The sequence below is a fragment of the Natrix helvetica genome (genome assembly GCF_964273705.1).
Source record: "Natrix helvetica genome assembly, chromosome: 12".
Lineage (NCBI taxonomy): Eukaryota > Metazoa > Chordata > Lepidosauria > Squamata > Natricidae > Natrix > Natrix helvetica.
In genome coordinates this window covers 16,574,348-16,592,973 of record NC_138556.1, presented here as the reverse complement: position 1 = coordinate 16,592,973, position 18,626 = coordinate 16,574,348, and the positions used below count along the sequence as shown (strand labels likewise).

Sequence of the window (18,626 nt, the reverse complement as noted above, 5' to 3'; positions counted from 1 at the left end):
ATGTATCTTCTAAGTAGATATAGACGACATTAGATACATTGATATAAAAGCTAGAAAGAGAGATGAGAGTTAGGTGTATAGTCTGACTCTGCACATATATTTCTATCCATATATTTATATTCTTCAGAGCAAGGATAATATTTAAAAAAAATAAGTAAAATGGATACAGAGACAAAAGTGGAAGGAAAGAGTTGAGGCACATTGTCGGAGAATGAATTAAACCAATGTTTCTCAAGCTTGGCAATATTAAGATATGTGGACTTCCATTTCCCAGAATTTTGGCTGGAGAATTCTGGGAATTGGCATCCACACATTTTACAATCGGCAAATTTGAGGAACTCTGGATTAAACAAAACTAACATAGCTGGGATTAGAACAACAGTATTCCCTTCCCCTGTCATAAAATCTAAATAGGTTGGAATATGATGCAGGAAATATCCAAAGCTTTTTGCTTCCTTGGCCATAAGAATGTTATGATAATTAATTCAATAGCCCAATTTCAGAAAACCAGAAAAGAATAACAGAGTTGGAAGGGACCTTGGAGGTCTTCTAGTCTAACTCCCTGCTTAAGCAGGAAACCCTACACCACTTCAGACAAATGGTTATCCAACCTCTTCTTAAAAACTTTCAGTGTTGGAGCATTCACAACTTCTGGAGGCAAGTTGTTCCACTGATTAATTGTTCTCACTGTCAGGAAATTTCTCCTTAGTTCTAAGTTGCTTCTCTCCTTGGTTAATTTCCATTTATTAATTCTTGTGCTTTGGAGAATAGCTTGACTCCCTCTTCTTTGGGGCAGCCCCTGAGATATCGGAGACTGCGATCATGCCTCCCCTTTTCATTAAACTAGACATCCCCAGTCCCTGCAGCCATTCTTCATATAGAATCATTTCATTCTCTTGACATCCTGCTTTGACAACCTTCAGATCAAAATGCTTCTTCCCCCTATGTCGGAGGGTCAGTCGCTTTCAATTAATGTTTTAGAAATGAGCAAGGACTCATTTCCTGGCCTAAAACCCTGATGTGACACTGCTTCGTTTCAACACCGCCCCTTCGCACACTCCAGTTGTAGGGAAAGGATCTGGATTTCAAAGCCCTCTCAAGGTTCCTTGCGGTTAAATGTCACCTTCTATTCTTCAAGATCCTTGTTTTATTCCTTAGGAGGGGATCGGGAAGAATTGTGAAGCAATTCCCTGGAGTGTTACTAACGGACAGGATACAATCCTCTTATTATTACGCACAAAAACTGGAGACCACCCCCCCCTCCACTTTTCCTAAAAAAAAACCAAAAGCTATCCATATGTGCATGAATATGCATGAACAAAAGCAACCCCCATCCTTTGTGCAAGATTTACAACACCAGATTGTGGCTTCCCCCTCTCCCCGAGCAACCTTTACAAGCCAAATAGAGGCAACGGTTGTGGGGAAGAGTTGCTATGTAGCAGTTGGAGGGTGGGAAGTGGTTAAGGATCCTGGCTACCCCCACCCCCACCTGCCCCCCCAAGCAACTCTTCTTCCAGCCTGATCCATGAGCCTGAGCCAAGCAGGCTTCCCAAACCCTGCAAACCATCCTCCCCTCCCGCCCTACTCACAGCGATTGAGTCGATGGTGGGACCCTCTGCGAGGAGATGCGCCAGGGGGAACCTGGCCAGGAGATGCCGAGTGCCAAACGGAGACTGTAGGATCGGCCTCCCTGCAGGAGGAGGAAGCGGCTCACGAGAACATCCCCGAGCTGGCCTGTCTGCCTTGACGGAAACAAAAGGCTTGCCTTTGGCCAGCTGCTGCTGCTGCTGCTACTCTCTTTGTTGTTCTCTGAATGCACCTGCCTGGCAGCCCAGATGGTTGTGCCCATGCTCGGTGCAACTCCGGGCTGGGAGGATCATGTGATGGTTCCCTGGGATCGGCGCACGCCCGGGGGTGTTGCCTGAAGCAGCGCCAGCCGTTGATCAGCCTGATCAAAAATGCAGCCTGGTGGCTCACAGATCCTCCAATGTGGTTGGCCCAGGTGTGCCACAGAGGAGGAGAACAGGTGTCAATAGTATAGCCCCGTGATGGCGAAGCTATCGCACGGGTGCCACGGGGGGCATACAGTGCCCTCTCTGTGGGCCCTTGAGCCATCGCCCCCAGTTCAGTTCCACCGTGCATAGGTGTGCACCTCCCACCAGCCAGCTGGTCTTCGGGTCTCATGCTGTGCATGCGCAAGGGATGGGGGGGCATGTGCGCAGGGGAGGAGCGCATGCGTGGGGCGTGTTTGCAGGCATGGGGCGCATGCGGGGCATGCAAGAATGCGCGAGGATGCATGGGGTGCTATGCTCACATGCACGGGGCGGGGGGCATGCAAGGGGGCAGCACGCACATTGCATTTGGGGGGATTGGGCACTCGGTCCGGAAAAGGTTCGCCATCACTGGGACAGACTTTATTGTCATTGTACATCATGTATACAACGAAAATGGTTTTATCCTCACTGGTGCAATCCGTGGCAACAAATGCAAACAACATAAATAGTATAAAGAATAATCCCTGTGCAAGTAATAAGGACAAAAAGAAAAACTAGTCATTCGTTGCCCCGTGTGCGTGGAGTGGTTGTGGTTGTGTTTAAGAGTCTTGACAGCCCAAGGACAGAAATTATTTTTAAACCTATTTGTTCGGCTGCTTCAATGTCTTCTGCCCGATGGTAGAAGTGCAAAAAGACACTGGCCAGGGTGTGAATCATCTCTTGAGTATCTTCCCTACTCTGCTAAAGCAGCGAGATCTGGCGATGTCATCCAATGGTGTCAGAGGGCAACCAATGGTTTCTTGTGCCAAATTGATCTCTCTGTAGTGTCTTCCTGTCTGCAGCTGTTAAACCAGCATACCATACTATAATGCAGTAACTGAGGACATTTTCTATCGTGGACCGATAGAAAGAGGCCATCAGCCGTTGTTCCACCTGATTTTTTCGCAGGACTCTAAGGAAATGAAGTCTCTGTTGGCCCTTGCTCATAATGAAGGACATGTTGTTTTTTTCCAGGTGAGATCTTGACTCCCAATAATTTAAAAGAGGAAAACCCACCCTTCACACACTCCGCCCTCGATATACAGTGGGGCAGGTTCCTCCTCTGTGCTTCCAGAAATCTAGCACCATCTCCTTTGTCTTACTAGTATTTAGATGTAAGTCGTTTTTTGAGCACCATGCGGATACTTTAACAGTTTAACAGAGCTGGAGGGGACCTTATAGGTCATCTAGTCCAACCCCCCGCCAAAGCAGGAGACCCTACACCATTTCAGACAGACGGCAGTCCCCGTCTCTTCTTGAAAGCCTCCAGGGATGAAGCTCGCACAACCTCTGAGGACAACTTCTGTTCCATTGGTCGATCGTTCTCAACTGTCAGAAAGTTCCTCCTTATTTCTAGATTGAATCTCTCCCTGGTCAGTTTCCATCCATTATTCCTTGTCTGGCTTTCAGATGCCTTGGAAAATAGCTTGACCCTCTCCTCTCTGGGGCAGCCCCTCAAATATTGGAAGTCTGCTATCCTGTCTCTCCTGGTCCTTCTCTTCCCTAGATTAGCCACGCCCAATTCCTGCAAGTGTCCATCATTGAGTTGAGTTGGACAGTCTTATAAATGTATGAAACAAACATTTTTACATTAGGGTTTTTTCTATCAACACTGTTATCTGAACAATCGGATCTTTATCGCTATGCTTGAATGTTTGTGGCAGGTGTCACCTCAAATAAAATATGCCGTCACTTCTGCTATTGTTTTCCAAGCTCTGTATTTTTACCTTTAGCAAAGAAAAAAACAGTGTTCACATCCAGTCCTATACAGTCGGTCATTGTTAGTCAGGTAATTTCAAGATCCTTCCCACTTATGCTTGATATAAAATCGCTAAAAAAAAAAACACCAACTGGACATTGCCCTGAAGCGTTTTGCAATTTAAAAACTTCCATCTCAGTACGAAGTTTCGCTTAGAAGATTCCAAAATAAATAGATGACTTGAAATTGTAGCTCTCCCCGCCGTGCAGTTGGACAAATACACTTCACGTACAGGGATGGCGTAGATAAAATTATCTTGCTTTCTTCTGCAGTGGCTGGGGGCAAGAGCTTTTTTTAAACTCCCAAACTTGCAGCAACTTAGCAGTGGACAATTTTAATCATTCTCAAAATCTTCTTCCCAGAATTTGAAGCTCAAGAGCAGAGACAGCTACGCATCCCATTTGAAGGTTCGGGGAAGGATTTTGAAAATTTGGCCAACCAAAACAGCCATTTATATTCCTTGCAGACAGCTGGTCATTTGCATTTTTAGAGAGTCATTGGGGCTCCTGTGTTCTCAAGAAATCTTTCCATTCCCCACCATCCAGTCAGAGCTGAAGAAGCTTCTTGGATGAGAAGTGAAATGCCTTCAAAGAAAAACCAGAAAGTCCAGTGGCCTCTCGAACAAAAGCACCTCTGGGACAACTGAGGACACAGATTAAACCTCCAAGTGGTCTCAACAACCCTCTAAAAGGATGCAAATGATCAGTTGTCTGCAAGGAATATAAATCCTTCCATTCCCCACCATCCAGTCAGAGCTGAAGAAGCTTCTTGGATGAGAAGCGATACGTCTTCAAAGAAAAACCAGAAAGTCCAGTGGCCTCTTGAAAAAAAAAGCACCTTGGGGACAACCATGTAAACACAATGAGTAAACCCAGTTCTCCAGTGAGTAAAAGTTACCAGCAACAACAAAGACAGCAATCTAAGTATGCCATTTTGCTTTTTTATTTTTTATTTGCTTGAAGGAACCAACAAAGGACCACTCTTACTAAAGAAAGGTTTCACAATGCATCCTGGATAAATTCATAATACTGAGAACTGTTTCTAGCCACATACAAAGACTTCCATAACAAGCCATCTACTCCAGGCCAGCTTCTTCGTCCATCTAGCCCACACTGTTGATACAACCAGTAGTAGCTTTCCACCAATCCGGCAGGAGTTTTCCACATCATACTATACTTTGATTCTTTTTTAGTGGAAGTTCTTGGGAATTATATCTGCAACCTTAGCCCACCAAACATCCGTTCTGGCACTGAGATATGGGCTCTGTTTTCTAAATCCTTTTTTGTCTAGCTTTCCAGTCCATTAGCCATCAATCCAGATAGCAATCTTCTCAATGCATCTGCTTTCCAATTAGCAAACAGCAGAAATCCATCAGTACTGAGAATCAGGTAAAATATCTAAGAGAAATCTGTTCTCTTAGCTGAGAAATTAAAACAGCCTTCTATATCTGTAAAAATAGAGACCCCCGTTCCAATGGTGGGATTCATTTTTTTAAACTATTGGTTCTGTGGGCGTGGCTTGGTGGGCATGGCAAGGGAAGGATACTTCCCCTGCCATGGATACCCCATTCTCTCCCAACTCCGAGGGAAGATTGCTGCACAATCCCCATTCCATCCCAACTCCAGGAAAAGGTTGCTGCAAAATCCACATTCCCTCCCGGTCAGCTGGGACTCGAGAGGCAGAGAATAGATGGGGGTAGGGGCAGTCAGAGGTGGCATTTACCGTTTCTCCAAACTACTCAAAATTTCTGCTACCGGTTCTTCAGAACTGTTCAGAACCTACTGAATACTACCTCTGCCCCGTTCAATCATGGGATGGAACCCACCAAAATTAATCTCATAGCTCACTAAACCTAGTTATGTTGATCAGGGCTTCTGTGCTGGCTATCAAGTTGCAACAGACCATGATTTAAAGTGGAGCACAGATGTATAAATGACCCAGTGAAGGGATGACATTTCTAAAGTCAGGGATGAAATAAAGTGGCAGTTAGGTCTTCTCGTGATGTCCTCAAACATTCAAGCTGGCACCCAAAATTTTTTGGATGGACACAATATTAGAGCCTACAAACATTGGATCTGCAAGGCCTCCATTGCAGAGGCAGCCATTGAAGAAGTAGAAGAGATGTTCCCAAGGGGCAGGAATGGGTGAGCACTGATGGAATTCAGGATTTGGGAGGCGAGCGGGGTGGATGCAGGGGCCTGGGCGCAAGAGTCTGGATTTGATGACGCTCACAAGGTCCATCTCAGAACTGGCCACTCCCTACATGGAGAAGGATGATCTGGAGCCCTTGAAGAAGGCTTTGGAGTCCAACATGCAAGGTGCGGCTGCATTGGCCACTACGGAGCATATGATGCAACCATTCTTGGATCTGCAGACTTCTGGTCCACCAATGAACGGTTTCCAACCTCTTGCCTGCTCCATGCAACGAAGAGCCTGTAGACCACAAATGGTCCACCCGACCTCGGATTTACATGCACGGCTCCAGGCCGTGACTTTTGAGCCCTTCGGTGCAAGTCACTGCTCTGCAGCCAGGCAGCTGGAGGGCTGAGTAGAGACCGGATAGAGCAAAGACATGTGCTCAGCCCCCTGGATGGGCAGCTTGTGGCTGGCGTAGTGGTGGATAACTTCCGGGACATTGTTGAAGGGAGGGCTGTGCTGGCCCAAGACAAACTTGTTGTCTTCCGTCTGCAAGAGTTTCATGTGAAGGAACCCTTGGCTGCTCCTAGGGAGAGAGAGAGAGAGAGTGAGAGAGAGAGAGTGAGAGTGAGAGAGTGAGAGTGAGAGTGAGAGAGAGAGAGAGAGAGAGAGAGAGAGAGAGAGAGAGAGAGAAGAGGAACATAGCACATATGTGCGATCAGGGTGCCAGCTATTCCCTTTACTGATTGTGATACCCCCTCCTAAAAGGGACACGGTGGCTCGGACGCTGAGCTTGTCGATCAGAAAGGTCGGCAGTTCACCGGTTCGAATCCTTAGCGCTGCGTGACAGAGGGAGCTCCCGTCACTTGTCCCAGCTTCTGCCAACCTAGCAGTTCGAAAGCATGTACAAAAAGGCAAGTAGACAAATAGGGACCCCCTTTGGTGGGAAGGTAACAGCGTTCCGTGCCCCCTTTGGCATTGAGTCATGCCTGATGATCACGGAGACGTCTTCGGACAGCACTGGCTCTTCGGCTTTGAAACAGAGATGAGCACCGCCCCCTAGAGCCGGGAACGAGGGGAACCTTTACCTTTACCTTCCCCCCTCCTACCAAGAGGAGGAATCGTTCGTATGATTACACTCACTTGAGGGAGAGGGAAAAGGCATCGTGGCTACTTTCACTGTTCCGAACCAGGTAACTTGCTTCCCGGCAAAGTCGGAGAAGGGTCTCAGCATCCACCCGACTCAAGGTTCCATGATACCACCTGCAAAGAAGAGATCCCCTTTTGAAAAATTATTCAAAAAGTTAAACTGCATTTTTTTTTGTCGTTTAATTACCCCATAATCCCTTGTGGGGTGGACTCTGGGCAAGTGAATGGAGCTGGGTTTTTACTGGCCGGATGCTCTTCCCTGTCGCCAGTGCGGAGTTTTGTTCGGCAGATATCTTCTCATTCTTCCCAGAGAGAGAAATATCAGCCTCAACCTCGGATCGAACTCACATTCACTCCGCATTGTGAGGTGAGAGCTCCACCTCTAGGCCACCGCATCACAAAAAGTTAAAATATACAAATCCCGAAAAATAAAAGAATGACAAGCAATACCCCACCCCACCCCCCGGCAAACAAAAGGAACAAAATGTTTTTAAAATACCCTTTAAAAAAGAACAGAAAAGAAAGAAGGCAAAGAAGAGATTCCTCTACGTAGGTCAGGGTCTCCCTGGGAGTGAGAGGGGTGGTCTCTAAATCAGCCTACTTACGCTTGGCTCTCCAGTGGCAGTGCAGGATTGACATATTCGCCAAAAGCTACCCCATCCTCTGGGCTCAACCACACGGGCACATGGTCTTTCACGGTGGCTGCACCTTGGAGCAGAAGCACATAATGGAATGTGAAAGGTGGAGCTGTGGGATGCGGCTGCGGGACAAGAGTGAAAGGCAGGATCAGGCCCCGGGGGATTATGGGAAGGGGCAAATAAGATGGAGATGAAAAATATAGCCAATGTGCTGAGGATTCGGCAAAAGCAGGGGTATCTGCGGTAGGAGCAAGGGGGCCTTTACAATTAAGGATCATTACCCCTTTTGACACATTATGTGATAGGCGAGGAGGTAGATTTCCCCGGAGGGAGGGGCAGAATTCCAAAGGAGCAAGAGGCAGCCCAGATATTTTGTGTGAGGGAAAGAGGGTGAAGACAGTTTCTCCTCAATTGTTCCCAGAGTATATCATACTGTAGATGGAAGATAGGAGAGTTTACAGGGACAAGATTCTGGCTATAGGCGTTGTACAATAAAAAAACTCAGCTGGGTAAGGATTGTCATGTGCCATTCTTGGTTTTGGGTCGGACACACAATAGCTGATGAATTCTGGGAGTTGAAGTCCACAAATGAGGTGATGGAAGGCAGTGAGGAGGTGGATTCCCAGGAGGGAAAAGGTGCAATGCAGAGGAGGAAGAGGAAACTGAGCCCAGATATCATGTGTGAGAGAAAGAGGGTGAAGACAGTCACTCCTTAATAGCTCCCAGAGCAGTCAGACAAGATTCTGTCTGTAGGTTTGGAACAATAAAACACTCAGCTTGCAAGATTCACGGCGTGTCACTCCTGATTTTGGGCCTGACACTCGCATGTGAAAAAAGTGTGTGTGTGTGTGTGTGTGTGTGTGTGAAGTTTTGAATAAGTTGCAACTTTTCCCCCCTCCCTCCTCTCCTGCAAAGAGACCCCTTTGGGCACAGGACGAAGCCCCAATTCTGTTGTTAAGCAACCGTTCATTAAGCGAGGACTACCTATAGCTCAGTGGTGGGATTCAAATTTTTTCACCTCCGGTTCTGTGGGCGTGGTTTGGAGGGCATGGCTTGGTAGGCGTGGCAGGGGAAGGATACTGCAAAATCCCCATTCCCTCCCCACTCCAGGGGAAGGATACTGCAAAATCCCCATTCCCTCCCCACTCCAGGGAAAGGATACTGCAAAATCCCCATTCCCTCCCCACTCCAGGGGAAGGATACTTGAAAATCTCCATTCCTCCCAATCAGCTGGGACTCGGGAGGCAGAGAATAGATGGGGGCGGGGGCGGTCAGAGGTGGCATTTACCGGTTCCCCGGAACTACTCAAAATTTCCACTACCGGTTCTCCAGAACTGGTCAGAACCTGCTGAATACCACCTCTGCTATAGCTGACGGTGCAGTTGCCATTATGCAAAAACGTGTGTGCTCGGTTATACCATTTTAAGGGCCGAAACACATGCACACACACACCTTTCTTTAGTCAGCTTACTCACCATTGGCCTCCAGGGGACAGGGCAAAGCAGAAGAGCCTGGAGTGCTGGTACTGGCATTTGGGGGACCCGGGGAAGCATCTCTGGAGCTGGCGCTTTGGAGAAGGAGATGTTTCTCAGGTTCCGAGCGGATAGTTGAGCCATCAAGCTGTCCAACCGGCGGAGGCCACGGCAAGTCTTTGACCCCTTCAATCTCCACTGGGTGAACCATCAAGAGGGAAAAAAATTCAGGAGGAGGCTGAAGATGTCCATAGAGCGGGAGGAGACCCCCGGGGTAGGTAGCCTTGCGACTGTGGGTGGGAGGAGACCAGCCACTGAGTCCAATTCCCAGGACCCCTCCCACTCAGACCAAAGGAAAGAAATGTGGAGGGAATCAGAGGTAGATTCTGCAGGCTACAGATAATGTCTTTTGCAATTGGGGTGGGGGGTAGAGGGAGGTGAAGGAGGGAATGAACAAATTGGGGGAAGGGTTTCGACCTGCTATTTTATTCCTGCTCTGATCTACACCTAACCAGAGATGCCTCATGAGAGGGAGGGAGGAAGGCGAGAAAGGAGGAGGAGGAGGAGGAGGAGTATACTGACCCAGGCTTCCCGAAAAAGCATGAGGCAGAGTCCTGATCCCGACAAAACCCCTTTCATTAAACGAATGTGAATTCCTCTCATTCACATTCAGCCAAGGCCTGGCAAACAGCCTTTCAAAGGAGTATTTATGACTACAGACCTTATCTATCTTGGAAAGCTGCCATGTAAATATTGTCCGAATGAGCAAGGAAAGACTGGGCACAGAGTCTCTGAGATTCACAGACAGATCTTCACACTCCTGAAATGAATCTAATGACTGAACGAACAAATAGTTTCCTGCAAAAGCCGACTCCCCTTTCCCTTCTCTTTTATGTCCTGGGGGCGGGGACAATCACCTTCCACCTTTGGCTTTACTCCCAAGTCTACCCTGATTTTTGAGTTGTTCTTTTCTTCTGGCAGCTCTGCGTATGCACACATTGGGAACAGGCTCCAGCTGTTCCTCTGCCTCACTGCTGTCTGACTCTGTAGGCACCTGATCACTGCCAGAGGGCCCTGGCCCCCTCTCTGCCTCCAACACAGAGCCCTCGTCCGAGCCTTCCTCAGCCTCCAGGACTGGCCCAGGCTCCTCCTCGATCTCCTCACTATCTGACTCTGTTGCCAGCTCCATTGGCTGCTAATTGGACACAACAAGGAGGAGGAAGAGAAAGAGGAGGAGGAGAAAGAAGAGGAGGAGGAAGAAGAAGAGGAGGAAGAGGAGGAGGAAGAGAAAGAGGAGGAGGAGAAAAAAGAGGAGGAGGAGAAAAAAGAGGAGGAAGAGAAAGAGGAGGAGGAGAAAGAAGAGGAGGAGGAAGAAGAAGAGGAGGAGGAGAAAGAAGAGGAGGAAGAGGAGGAGGAAGAGAAAGAGGAGGAGGAGAAAGAAGAGGAGGGGGAGAAAGAAGAGGAGGAGGAAGAAGAGGAAGAGGAGGAGGAAGAGAAAGAGGAGGAGGAGAAAAAAGAGGAGGGGGAGGAAGAAGAGGAGGAGGAAGAAGAGGAGGAAGAGGAAAAGAGAAAGAGGAGGAAGAGAAAGAGGAGGAGGAGAGATTTGGCATCTGTGCCAAATGGTGGAGCATCTTATCTTGGTTTACCAGCAAAGACTCTGGAGATCCGCTCCTTCTTCCACTCCCAGGGCTGGTCATACTCCTCTGGAGGCCTCTCGTCATCCTCTGGCAACCACGAGTAGCGACAGGAGACAGCAGGCTGAGAAGAAGGTTGGTCCTCTGGGCCCAATTCATTCTCAGGGCCTTCGTAGGGCGTGTCATACAAGTGCAGAGGCTTCTGAGTGGCCAGTTCTTCCTTGGACCCGTTCTTCTGAACCTCTAGGTGGCAAAGAGGAGAAGAGAGTCCGCTTGAAGACTTCCCACGCCTGGATATGCAAGTGTCACGACACCAACTCTCCCCTCCAATTAGAGCTTCTCCTAGCGTCTTGGAAGGACAGTCTGCTGTGGAGGAGGAGAGGAGGAGGAGGAAGAGAAGGAGGAAGAATAAGAGGAGGAGGAAGAGAAGGAGGAGGAATAAGAGGAGGAAGAGGGGGAGGAGGAAGAGAAGGAGGAGGAATAAGAGGAGAGGAGGAGGAAAAGGAGAAGGAAGAGGAAGAGGAAGAGAAGGAGGAAGAAGAGGAGGAGGAAGAGGAGGAGGAATAAGAGGAGGAGGAGGAGGAGGAGGAGGAGGAGGAAGAGAAGGAGGAAGAGGAAGAGGAGAGGAGGAAGAGGAGAAGTGGAAGAGGAAGAGGAGGAGGAAGAGGAGGAGGAGAAGGAAGGAGGAGGAAGAAGAGGAGGAGGACTGTGGGGTCCTTGGTGCTCTCTGAACTTGGTTGCTTTCTTGCAGACGTTCCATGACCTTACTAGGTAACATCATCAGTACTAGAAGAGAGTGGGATTTGCACTGGGAAGATGGAGGTGGTGGTGGTGGTGGAGGAGGAGGTGGTGGTGGTGGTGGTGGTGGTGGTGGTGGTGGTGGTGGAGAAGACTGTGGGGTCCTTGGTGCTCTCTGCGCTTGATTTTTTTCTTACAGACTTTTCATTTCTCAACTAGATAACAGTCTCTGTGCACTGATGGTATTACCTCCTTGGGTCATGAAACGTCTGCAACAAAACAACCAAGCTCAGAACGCAGTAAGGACCCCACAGTCCTCTTCCTCCTCCACTCCAGAAAAAACCCACTCCCTTCTAGCACTGATGATGTTACCTCGCAGGGTCCTGAAACGTCTGCAAGAAAGCAACCAACCTCCGAGAGCACCAAGGACCCCACAGTTCCACCCCGGGCGACCAAAATTCTCTTTATCTGTCCATTAAAACACCTCCCTCCTTACCAGCCAGCAGCTTCTGAGCTTCGAAGGGTTCCATATATCCTTCATTTTTATCCCTTTGCTGTTCCTGCCTCTGACTGTGAATGTCTTGCCTTGTGTCGAATGGGTCTGAATAGTCTTGCGGAATGGCCATCTACAAAAGGAAAGGGGCATTTAGCCGTGGGTTCAGCAGTAGCAGGAGACGGCCAACTTTGGCTTGGGAACAAGGAAGAAGGACCCTCCTCCAAGCCAAGTTGCGTCCACGTCTTTAACTCCAGAAGATCTAAATTAACAATGTCAGCCTCATACAAAGAGAACTTATGCAAAATGTTCTATTGTTGGCATCTAGCACCGGCAAGATTGGCAAAGATTTACCCAAATTTGAGTCCCAGATGTTGGAAATGTCAACAAGAACAGGGCTCATACTTTAATATAGGGTGGACCTGTCCGGAAGCGAGGAAATATTGGAGTAAAATAAGAATTTGGTTGCAAGGCAGGCCTTCCAATCCAATTTAAATCAGAGATATTTTTGCTAGATATAATTAAAGGAACATTTACAAAGGAAATCAATTGTATCATTATACATATACTGACAGCAGCAAGAATAGCATATGCCCAAAACTGGAAAAGAGATGGCATACCCTCCGAAAAACATGATCATTTAAAAAATAATAGACTGCACGGAAATGGTTAAATTAACTCTCAAACTGCAAGATAAAGAAGAAAAAGAATACTATGCAGTATGGGACAAATGGTATCAGTGTTTAGAGAACAGGAATAACGAATGAAAGTAGAATATTGATATATGTAAATATTAAGTTATAGGAATTCCAGAAGATCCAATTCGACTTATTGACCATCCTGGCCATCCTGGAGGATTTTGAGATCTAAGTGAGAAGCAAAGTCACTGGTCCATCTTGTTCATTCAGCAGCAAACTTTAATTTTAAACTTTAAAAAGGCAGGGGGTTGGACTAGAAGACCTCCAAGGTCCCTTCCAACTCTACTATTGTATTATTGTATTAATTAATGCCTAACAAATCTATAGCAATGGAGCCCCTGTTTTTCTGCTTGTATATTCAAAAGAAAGGCCCCCAAAGTAGCAGCTCTAAAATCTACAAAACCTAAAAGATCAAAGTGTAGGTAGGGCTTTCTGTCTAAGCAGGGGGTTGGACTAGAAGGCCTCCAAGGTCCCTTCCAACTCTGTTATTCTATTCTATTTACAAAACGCTAAAAGAAGGTCGAGCAGTTTGCAACTCCAGGATTGTCTGTGCATGTTGTGTGAACACCAGTCCAAGCTACTGGGTGCAAACCCAGCATTAGTGTTTTAAGGAAGATTTAGCATCTGAGCCCAGGAGTTTATGGGGTGGGTGTTTTTTTAGATAAAAGGCTACCATTAATTAATTCATGTATATACAGTAAAAGCAGCCCAACTGCGCGTTTCGACTTTTCTAAAACGCAAACAAAATACCTGTTTCATTTGGGGATTTTTTTTACGGCTTTTTTTCTTTTTTGTGCCTCATCTGTTTAATTGAACAGTTATTTATTTTTATTTATTGTAAATAAATGTATAATAAATATAATTGGTCTTTATTTTGCTTTCCTGAGCAGCCCTAAAATACCGGTTCTGTGGGTGTGGCTTGGTGGGCGTGGTGGGCTTGGCAGGGGAAGGATACTGCAAAATCCCCCTTCCCTCCCCACTCTGGGGCCAGGCAGAGGTGGCATTTGCAGGTTCTGCAAACTACTCAAAATTTCCGCTACCGGTTCTCCAGAACCTGCTGGATTTCACCCCTGATCCAAGCCAACACACGCCTACGGGGACCATCCCTTTGCCAGCTACTCTCCTTTCTCTCCCCCAACGGGAGGGGCATCAAAGACAAGACAGACTGCTCCCCCCCCCCCACTCCCAGATGCTTCCCAGGACCAACTCCACAGACCCTCTACCTTTAGCAGTGACCCATGGAGGTTGGAATCCCCCAACAGCCCAGCCAAAAGCAACCAAGGCGGATTCCAAACCCACCCACCTACCCCAATCCCCCCCCCCCAGCCCTGGAAAGGCGAAGGGCTATCTTTCCCTCGCCCCCCCCCCTCCGCGGGAGAAAAAAAGATGGGCGGAGATGCCCAGCCCCCCCCTCCTTCCCGCCGCAAGACCTTGTTCTCCTTCTGGTCCGGCGGGTCCCCCAGCCCGAGGGAGGGGGGGCCCGCCGCCGCCCTCTCCGCTTCCACCCGGATGAGCCTCCGGCGGGGCGAGCGGCAGCGTCGCGGGGCGGCCGGGGGGTCGCCGGAGCCCCCGCCGTAGGGATCCTCGAAGTCGCGCTCGCGTTGCAGGCGGTAGGCGGCCAGCAAGTCGGGCTGCTCGGGACCCGCCGCGTAGTCCGGCTGCGGGGGCTCCGGCTTGGCGCTGCGGAAGAGAAGGCGGTCGCGGAGCCAGCGAGCCATCATGCCGGACCCCCGCGCGGGACCTCCGAAGACCCCCCGGGCCCGCTCCGAGCGCAACGCCCCCCCCGGGGGGGGAGGGAGCTCAGCCGGCCGGCTCCACCGCCATCCCCGATCCCGGCTGGATCGCTCGGCTGCGGACCCCCGCGGGAGATGCCCGGCCGGCCCGAAGCCCCTCGCCCAGCTACTCACCCACCCAACCGCCCAGCCACCCCGCTCTCCCCCAGGCGCCCAACGCCGCCTTTAAACCCGCATCCTCCGCGTCTCTACCTTCCAGATGCTGCGGGACTACAAAGCCCGGCGGCCCCGGGCGGGCGGCTCTTGGTGAGGGATGATGGGAGCTGTAGTTCGCCACTTCGGAGTAGTCTTCCTCCTCCTCCTTCTCCCCCAGCGCCCAGCCTCTGCTGAAGAGCAAGGCGAAGGGAAGGGAGCGTCCGCTTGCAAGACGCGGGACCTTGCCAGATGTTGCACCGGCGTGCACTTCCATGGGGCGCGGCCATTTGGCAGTGGCTGATGGGGATGTTTGAGTCCCAAACTGGTGTCCATCGTGCTGGCCTGGTTCGGTCTGAGCGACCCTAATCCTATGTGATCCTATCCTATTCCTATTCCATTCTATTCCATTCTATTCCATTCTATTCCATTCTATTCCATTCTATTCCATTCTATTCCATTCTATTCCATTCTATGGGCTTGATGAGTCCCATGCTAATCTGTGTCTGTTAACCCTCAACGCACCTTGCATCATATAAATACAGCAACATATTATATTATGTGTGGATTTGTTGGAAGTGCCAATAAAATAAAGATCAGTTTAATTTTATCGAACGTTTACATTTTTATTCCTGTGAGTAGTTGTCGTAGGGGACCCAGTGCACTGCCTTTTGGGGGGGGGGGGCATGATGCTGTTTCTTTTTAGAGCAAATCTTTTTTATTTTTATGTTTTCAATATTTTTATTCATAAACATTTTGAATACTGTATGGTCAGGGATACCATTTACCAAAAAAATGAGGAACCACAGAAAATACAGTAATAAACATTAGCACATGTACTAATGCTGTTAAGACAGTCCCGTGCATTGGAGTAACGTGTGAACCAGCGATAGAGAAGGTAGGAGGCGTGTTTGGGATCATCATGTATGCCCCCTGTAGGCAGGTTTATGAAAAAGCAACAGGCTGATAGACTACCTGGAGTGAAGCTCGACTACATTTGTCCGGAATTTGGTAGAGGGTCTCCTACTTGAGCGGCAGGTTGGAGTAGAAGACCTTTAAGGTCCCCCCTTCCAACTCTTCCAAATCCACGCAGAATAAACATTCAGAAGCAATTCACTCCGAATCTAGAACCGGATTCCTGCTGGAACCCAAGCTCCCTTTCTGATCCGTTGCGCTGAATTTTGCAAGAGCTCATTTCTTTTCCTTTACTGCCGAATAATTTAAAAATAATTTAAGAAGTACCTTGTTATAAAATGTTGGAAATCCGAATTTAGAGAAAAAGGGAACGCGCCCTTGCCGTGACTCGGATTCGAACCGAGGTTGCTGCGGCCACAACGCAGAGTACTAACCACTATACGATCACGGCGAGCCACCCAGGCGCTGGGGAAAGAGCTTGGCAACCACCTTCTTCATTTCTGCGGTCCCTGACGTCATCGCTTCTTCGGATGGGAATTCCTGCCTGTCTCGCACAGCGCCACCTTTGGTGAGTAGGCTGCAAAACAGGAAGGAAGGAACTAAACTGAATTTTTGGGGGGCAATAGATAATTTGCAGTACTTTCAAACAGTACTGCAGAGTCCCGAAACATCACTTAGGGATGCTTTGCATCTTTTCATCCCTGTAATGATTCCCCCCCCCCCCCACTACATCTTTAAGAATTTTGCATGCTTGACTTTGCATTTGGCTGCCACAAAGAAGAGGGGGATAACCTATTCTCCAAAGCACTTGAGGGCAGGACAAGAATAGATTTCTATTCTATTCTACATTCTATTGATATTGATTGTTTCCTGATTGCTTATTTGTACCCTATGACTATAATTGTGTTGTACCTAATCTGGACGAATGTATCTTGTCTTTTTATGTACACTGAGATCATATGCACCAAAGACAAATTCCTTGTGTGTCCAATCACACTTGACCAATAAAGAATTCTATTCTATTCTAGTCTAGTCTAGTCTATCGTTTAACAAAAGATATTTGGGGCTTCTTTGTGGCCCTAGGTTTGAGAACTGCCTGTACTGATCTGAAGGTACAAGGTTGGATTGTGAAATTGATTTAAGAAACCTTTTTTATCTGGGTGGCACCCGAGTGTAAAGTCTATTAGATATTATGGCACTTAAAATTGATATGGGTAAGTGAGTCCCCTGGAGCTTGGTGCCTACAACATGCAAATAGAATTTTGCAAGGAAGTTTTGCCACACTGTTTTTTCCTTGAACAATTATCGAGAAGCTTAAAGTTTATTCTTTGGCTTCTGATTGCATGTTTGTGTTGGTCCTTATCATTTTCTCGTATGCTAGTAATTTTTGCAAACCGATGTGCAATTCTTGTTTATTCATCGGATTTGGCATTCGTTTGTCAAAGCCTCCCAGAAACACATAAATATTAGGTACGTGCTATGATAAAATTATGACTCATCATCATAAAAGTACCATAAAAACGGGCACAGTTAAAGGAAGAATGGAAGAAAATTAAAGCTAATCTTAAGGACTAGGTGAAAAAAGAAAGTTTTTCCTACGGAACTGGGGGGAAAAAACACGTTTTGCAATCAAATTCACCTCTAATGGTATAAAAAGCTTTAAAAAAAAGGATTTCCCCCTAAAACCTGAAAAGCCAATGAAGTCTGGTAAGAATAGACAGCAGTGTGCCAAAAATGTCTGACTTTCCCCACTCTGAGAGTAGAAGAAATGGTTGAATCAATTGGAAAAACTCCGGCGTGTTTCTTGAAGACAAAGTTTGTAGAGTTGATTTTGGTGAGCATGGAAGGACCATTAAAGGAGGAAGGAAGGAAGGAAGGAATCATCAGAGAGGAAGTGGTTCAGAAATAATTGCACAGACCTGAGATGGGGAAAGAGCAAGAAAGAAACTTGAACAAACCCTGCCTTGATTCTCCTTAGTATAAGATTCATCGGGGAGTCTCTGGAGATTCTCAATCATGCAGGTCATGGCTACCCCAAAGGTGCTTTTCCAAAAAGGCAACTGGACTTTCTGGCTTTTTCCTTGCCAACGTTTTGCTTCTCAGCCAAGACATGGAACGGGCGCGCAATTTGGGCGTCCTCCTTGATGCCCGGCTGTCAATGGATGACCATGTGGCGGCCGTGGCAAGGGGGGCGTTCCACCAGGTTCGCCTGGTGCGCCAATTGCGCCCCCTACTGGACCGGGATGCCCTACGCACGGTCACTCATGCGCTGGTGACGTCCCGCCTGGATTACTGCAACACTCTCTACATGGGGCTGCCCTTGGGACGCGCCCGGAGACTGCAGTTAGTTCAGAATGCAGCCGCGCGGGCTGTGATGGGGAGTACGAGGTACTCCCACGTAACACCTCTCCTGCGCGAGCTGCATTGGCTACCTGTGGTTTTCCGGGTGCGTTTCAAGGTGCTGATTACCATCTTTAAAGCGCTCCATGGCACGGGACCTAGTTACTTGCGGGATCGCATCCTCCCACATACATCCCTGCGGCCAATACGCTCACACAGGGAGGGACTTCTCCTGGTGCCGTCCACTGGACAATGCCGGCGGGCGACACCGAGGAGTAGGGCCTTCTCTGTGATGGGCCCAACCCTCTGGAATGACCTCCCCCCCGACATTAGAACCACTTCTGACCTCCGCTCCTTCCGGCAAAAACTGAAGACCCACCTGTTCCGATTAGCAGGCCTGGCATAATTCAACTGTCCCTCCTGGCAAACGCACTATATCTGGTTATTTTAGGGGTTTTTTAATTCACTGTATTTGTTTTTAGGGGTTTGAATTTATTTTAATCTGCTTTGTACAGTTCTTTTAATGTCATTCTTACCTCCTCCATGTCAGCTGTCAACTGTACATACTTAATTTTATTGTATCTGATATATTTTGTATGAACTGTACACCGCCCCGAGTCCCTTTCGGGAGAGGGGGCGGTCTAGAAGCATTAAATTAAATTAAATTAAATTAAAAACATTTCTTTAGTTCCTGAA

General features: G+C 48.1%; 2 protein-coding genes across 8 annotated transcripts in view; both read right to left on the bottom strand.

The window, feature by feature from the left end:
* PARP6 (poly(ADP-ribose) polymerase family member 6) overlaps positions 1-1,819 on the bottom strand; it is a 28,809-nt gene extending 26,990 nt beyond the window's left edge. For 2 of the 5 annotated variants that reach the window (XM_081964635.1, XM_081964637.1), the window contains exon 1: positions 1,590-1,816. The gene's annotated coding sequence lies outside the window, so the exon portion shown is untranslated. Of the gene's footprint in view, positions 1-1,589 lie in introns of all 5 variants that reach the window. The other 3 variants (XM_081964636.1, XM_081964638.1, XR_014176348.1) reach the window with 2 other exon arrangements.
* A 2,906-nt stretch (positions 1,820-4,725) lies between these two features.
* On the bottom strand, positions 4,726-14,995 carry SHF (Src homology 2 domain containing F). Of its 3 annotated transcripts, none has more exons than XM_081964669.1 (7): positions 14,736-14,995; positions 12,056-12,185; positions 10,834-11,064; positions 9,191-9,385; positions 7,683-7,837; positions 7,072-7,191; positions 4,726-6,514 (listed from the first exon to the last, which is right to left on the bottom strand). In XM_081964669.1, the coding sequence occupies exons 1-7, from the start codon at positions 14,963-14,965 to the stop codon at positions 6,307-6,309; spliced, it is 1,269 nt and encodes a 422-aa protein (XP_081820795.1). In that variant the 5' UTR covers positions 14,966-14,995; the 3' UTR covers positions 4,726-6,306. The 3 variants fall into 3 exon arrangements, 2 of the variants coding, with proteins under 2 accessions (XP_081820795.1, XP_081820794.1); XM_081964668.1 differs by having other exon boundaries at positions 7,683-7,785; positions 14,181-14,819; XR_014176350.1 differs by having other exon boundaries at positions 6,374-6,514; positions 14,181-14,819.
* Positions 14,996-18,626: the final 3,631 nt, after the last annotated feature.

What these genes read in the sequence shown, in the direction of transcription:
- SHF (XM_081964668.1), bottom strand. Translation starts at nt 14,471, where the DNA reads ATGATGGCTCGCTGGCTCCGCGACCGCCTTCTCTTCCGCAGCGCCAAG. An exon ending in AGCTCAGAAGCTGCTGGCTG is followed by an intron (nt 11,065 to 12,055) that starts GTAAGGAGGGAG and finishes TTTGCCACCTAG; the next exon opens with AGGTTCAGAAGAACGGGTCC. An exon ending in CTGTCCCCTGGAGGCCAATG is followed by an intron (nt 7,786 to 9,190) that starts GTGAGTAAGCTG and finishes TTCTGCTCCAAG; the next exon opens with GTGCAGCCACCGTGAAAGAC.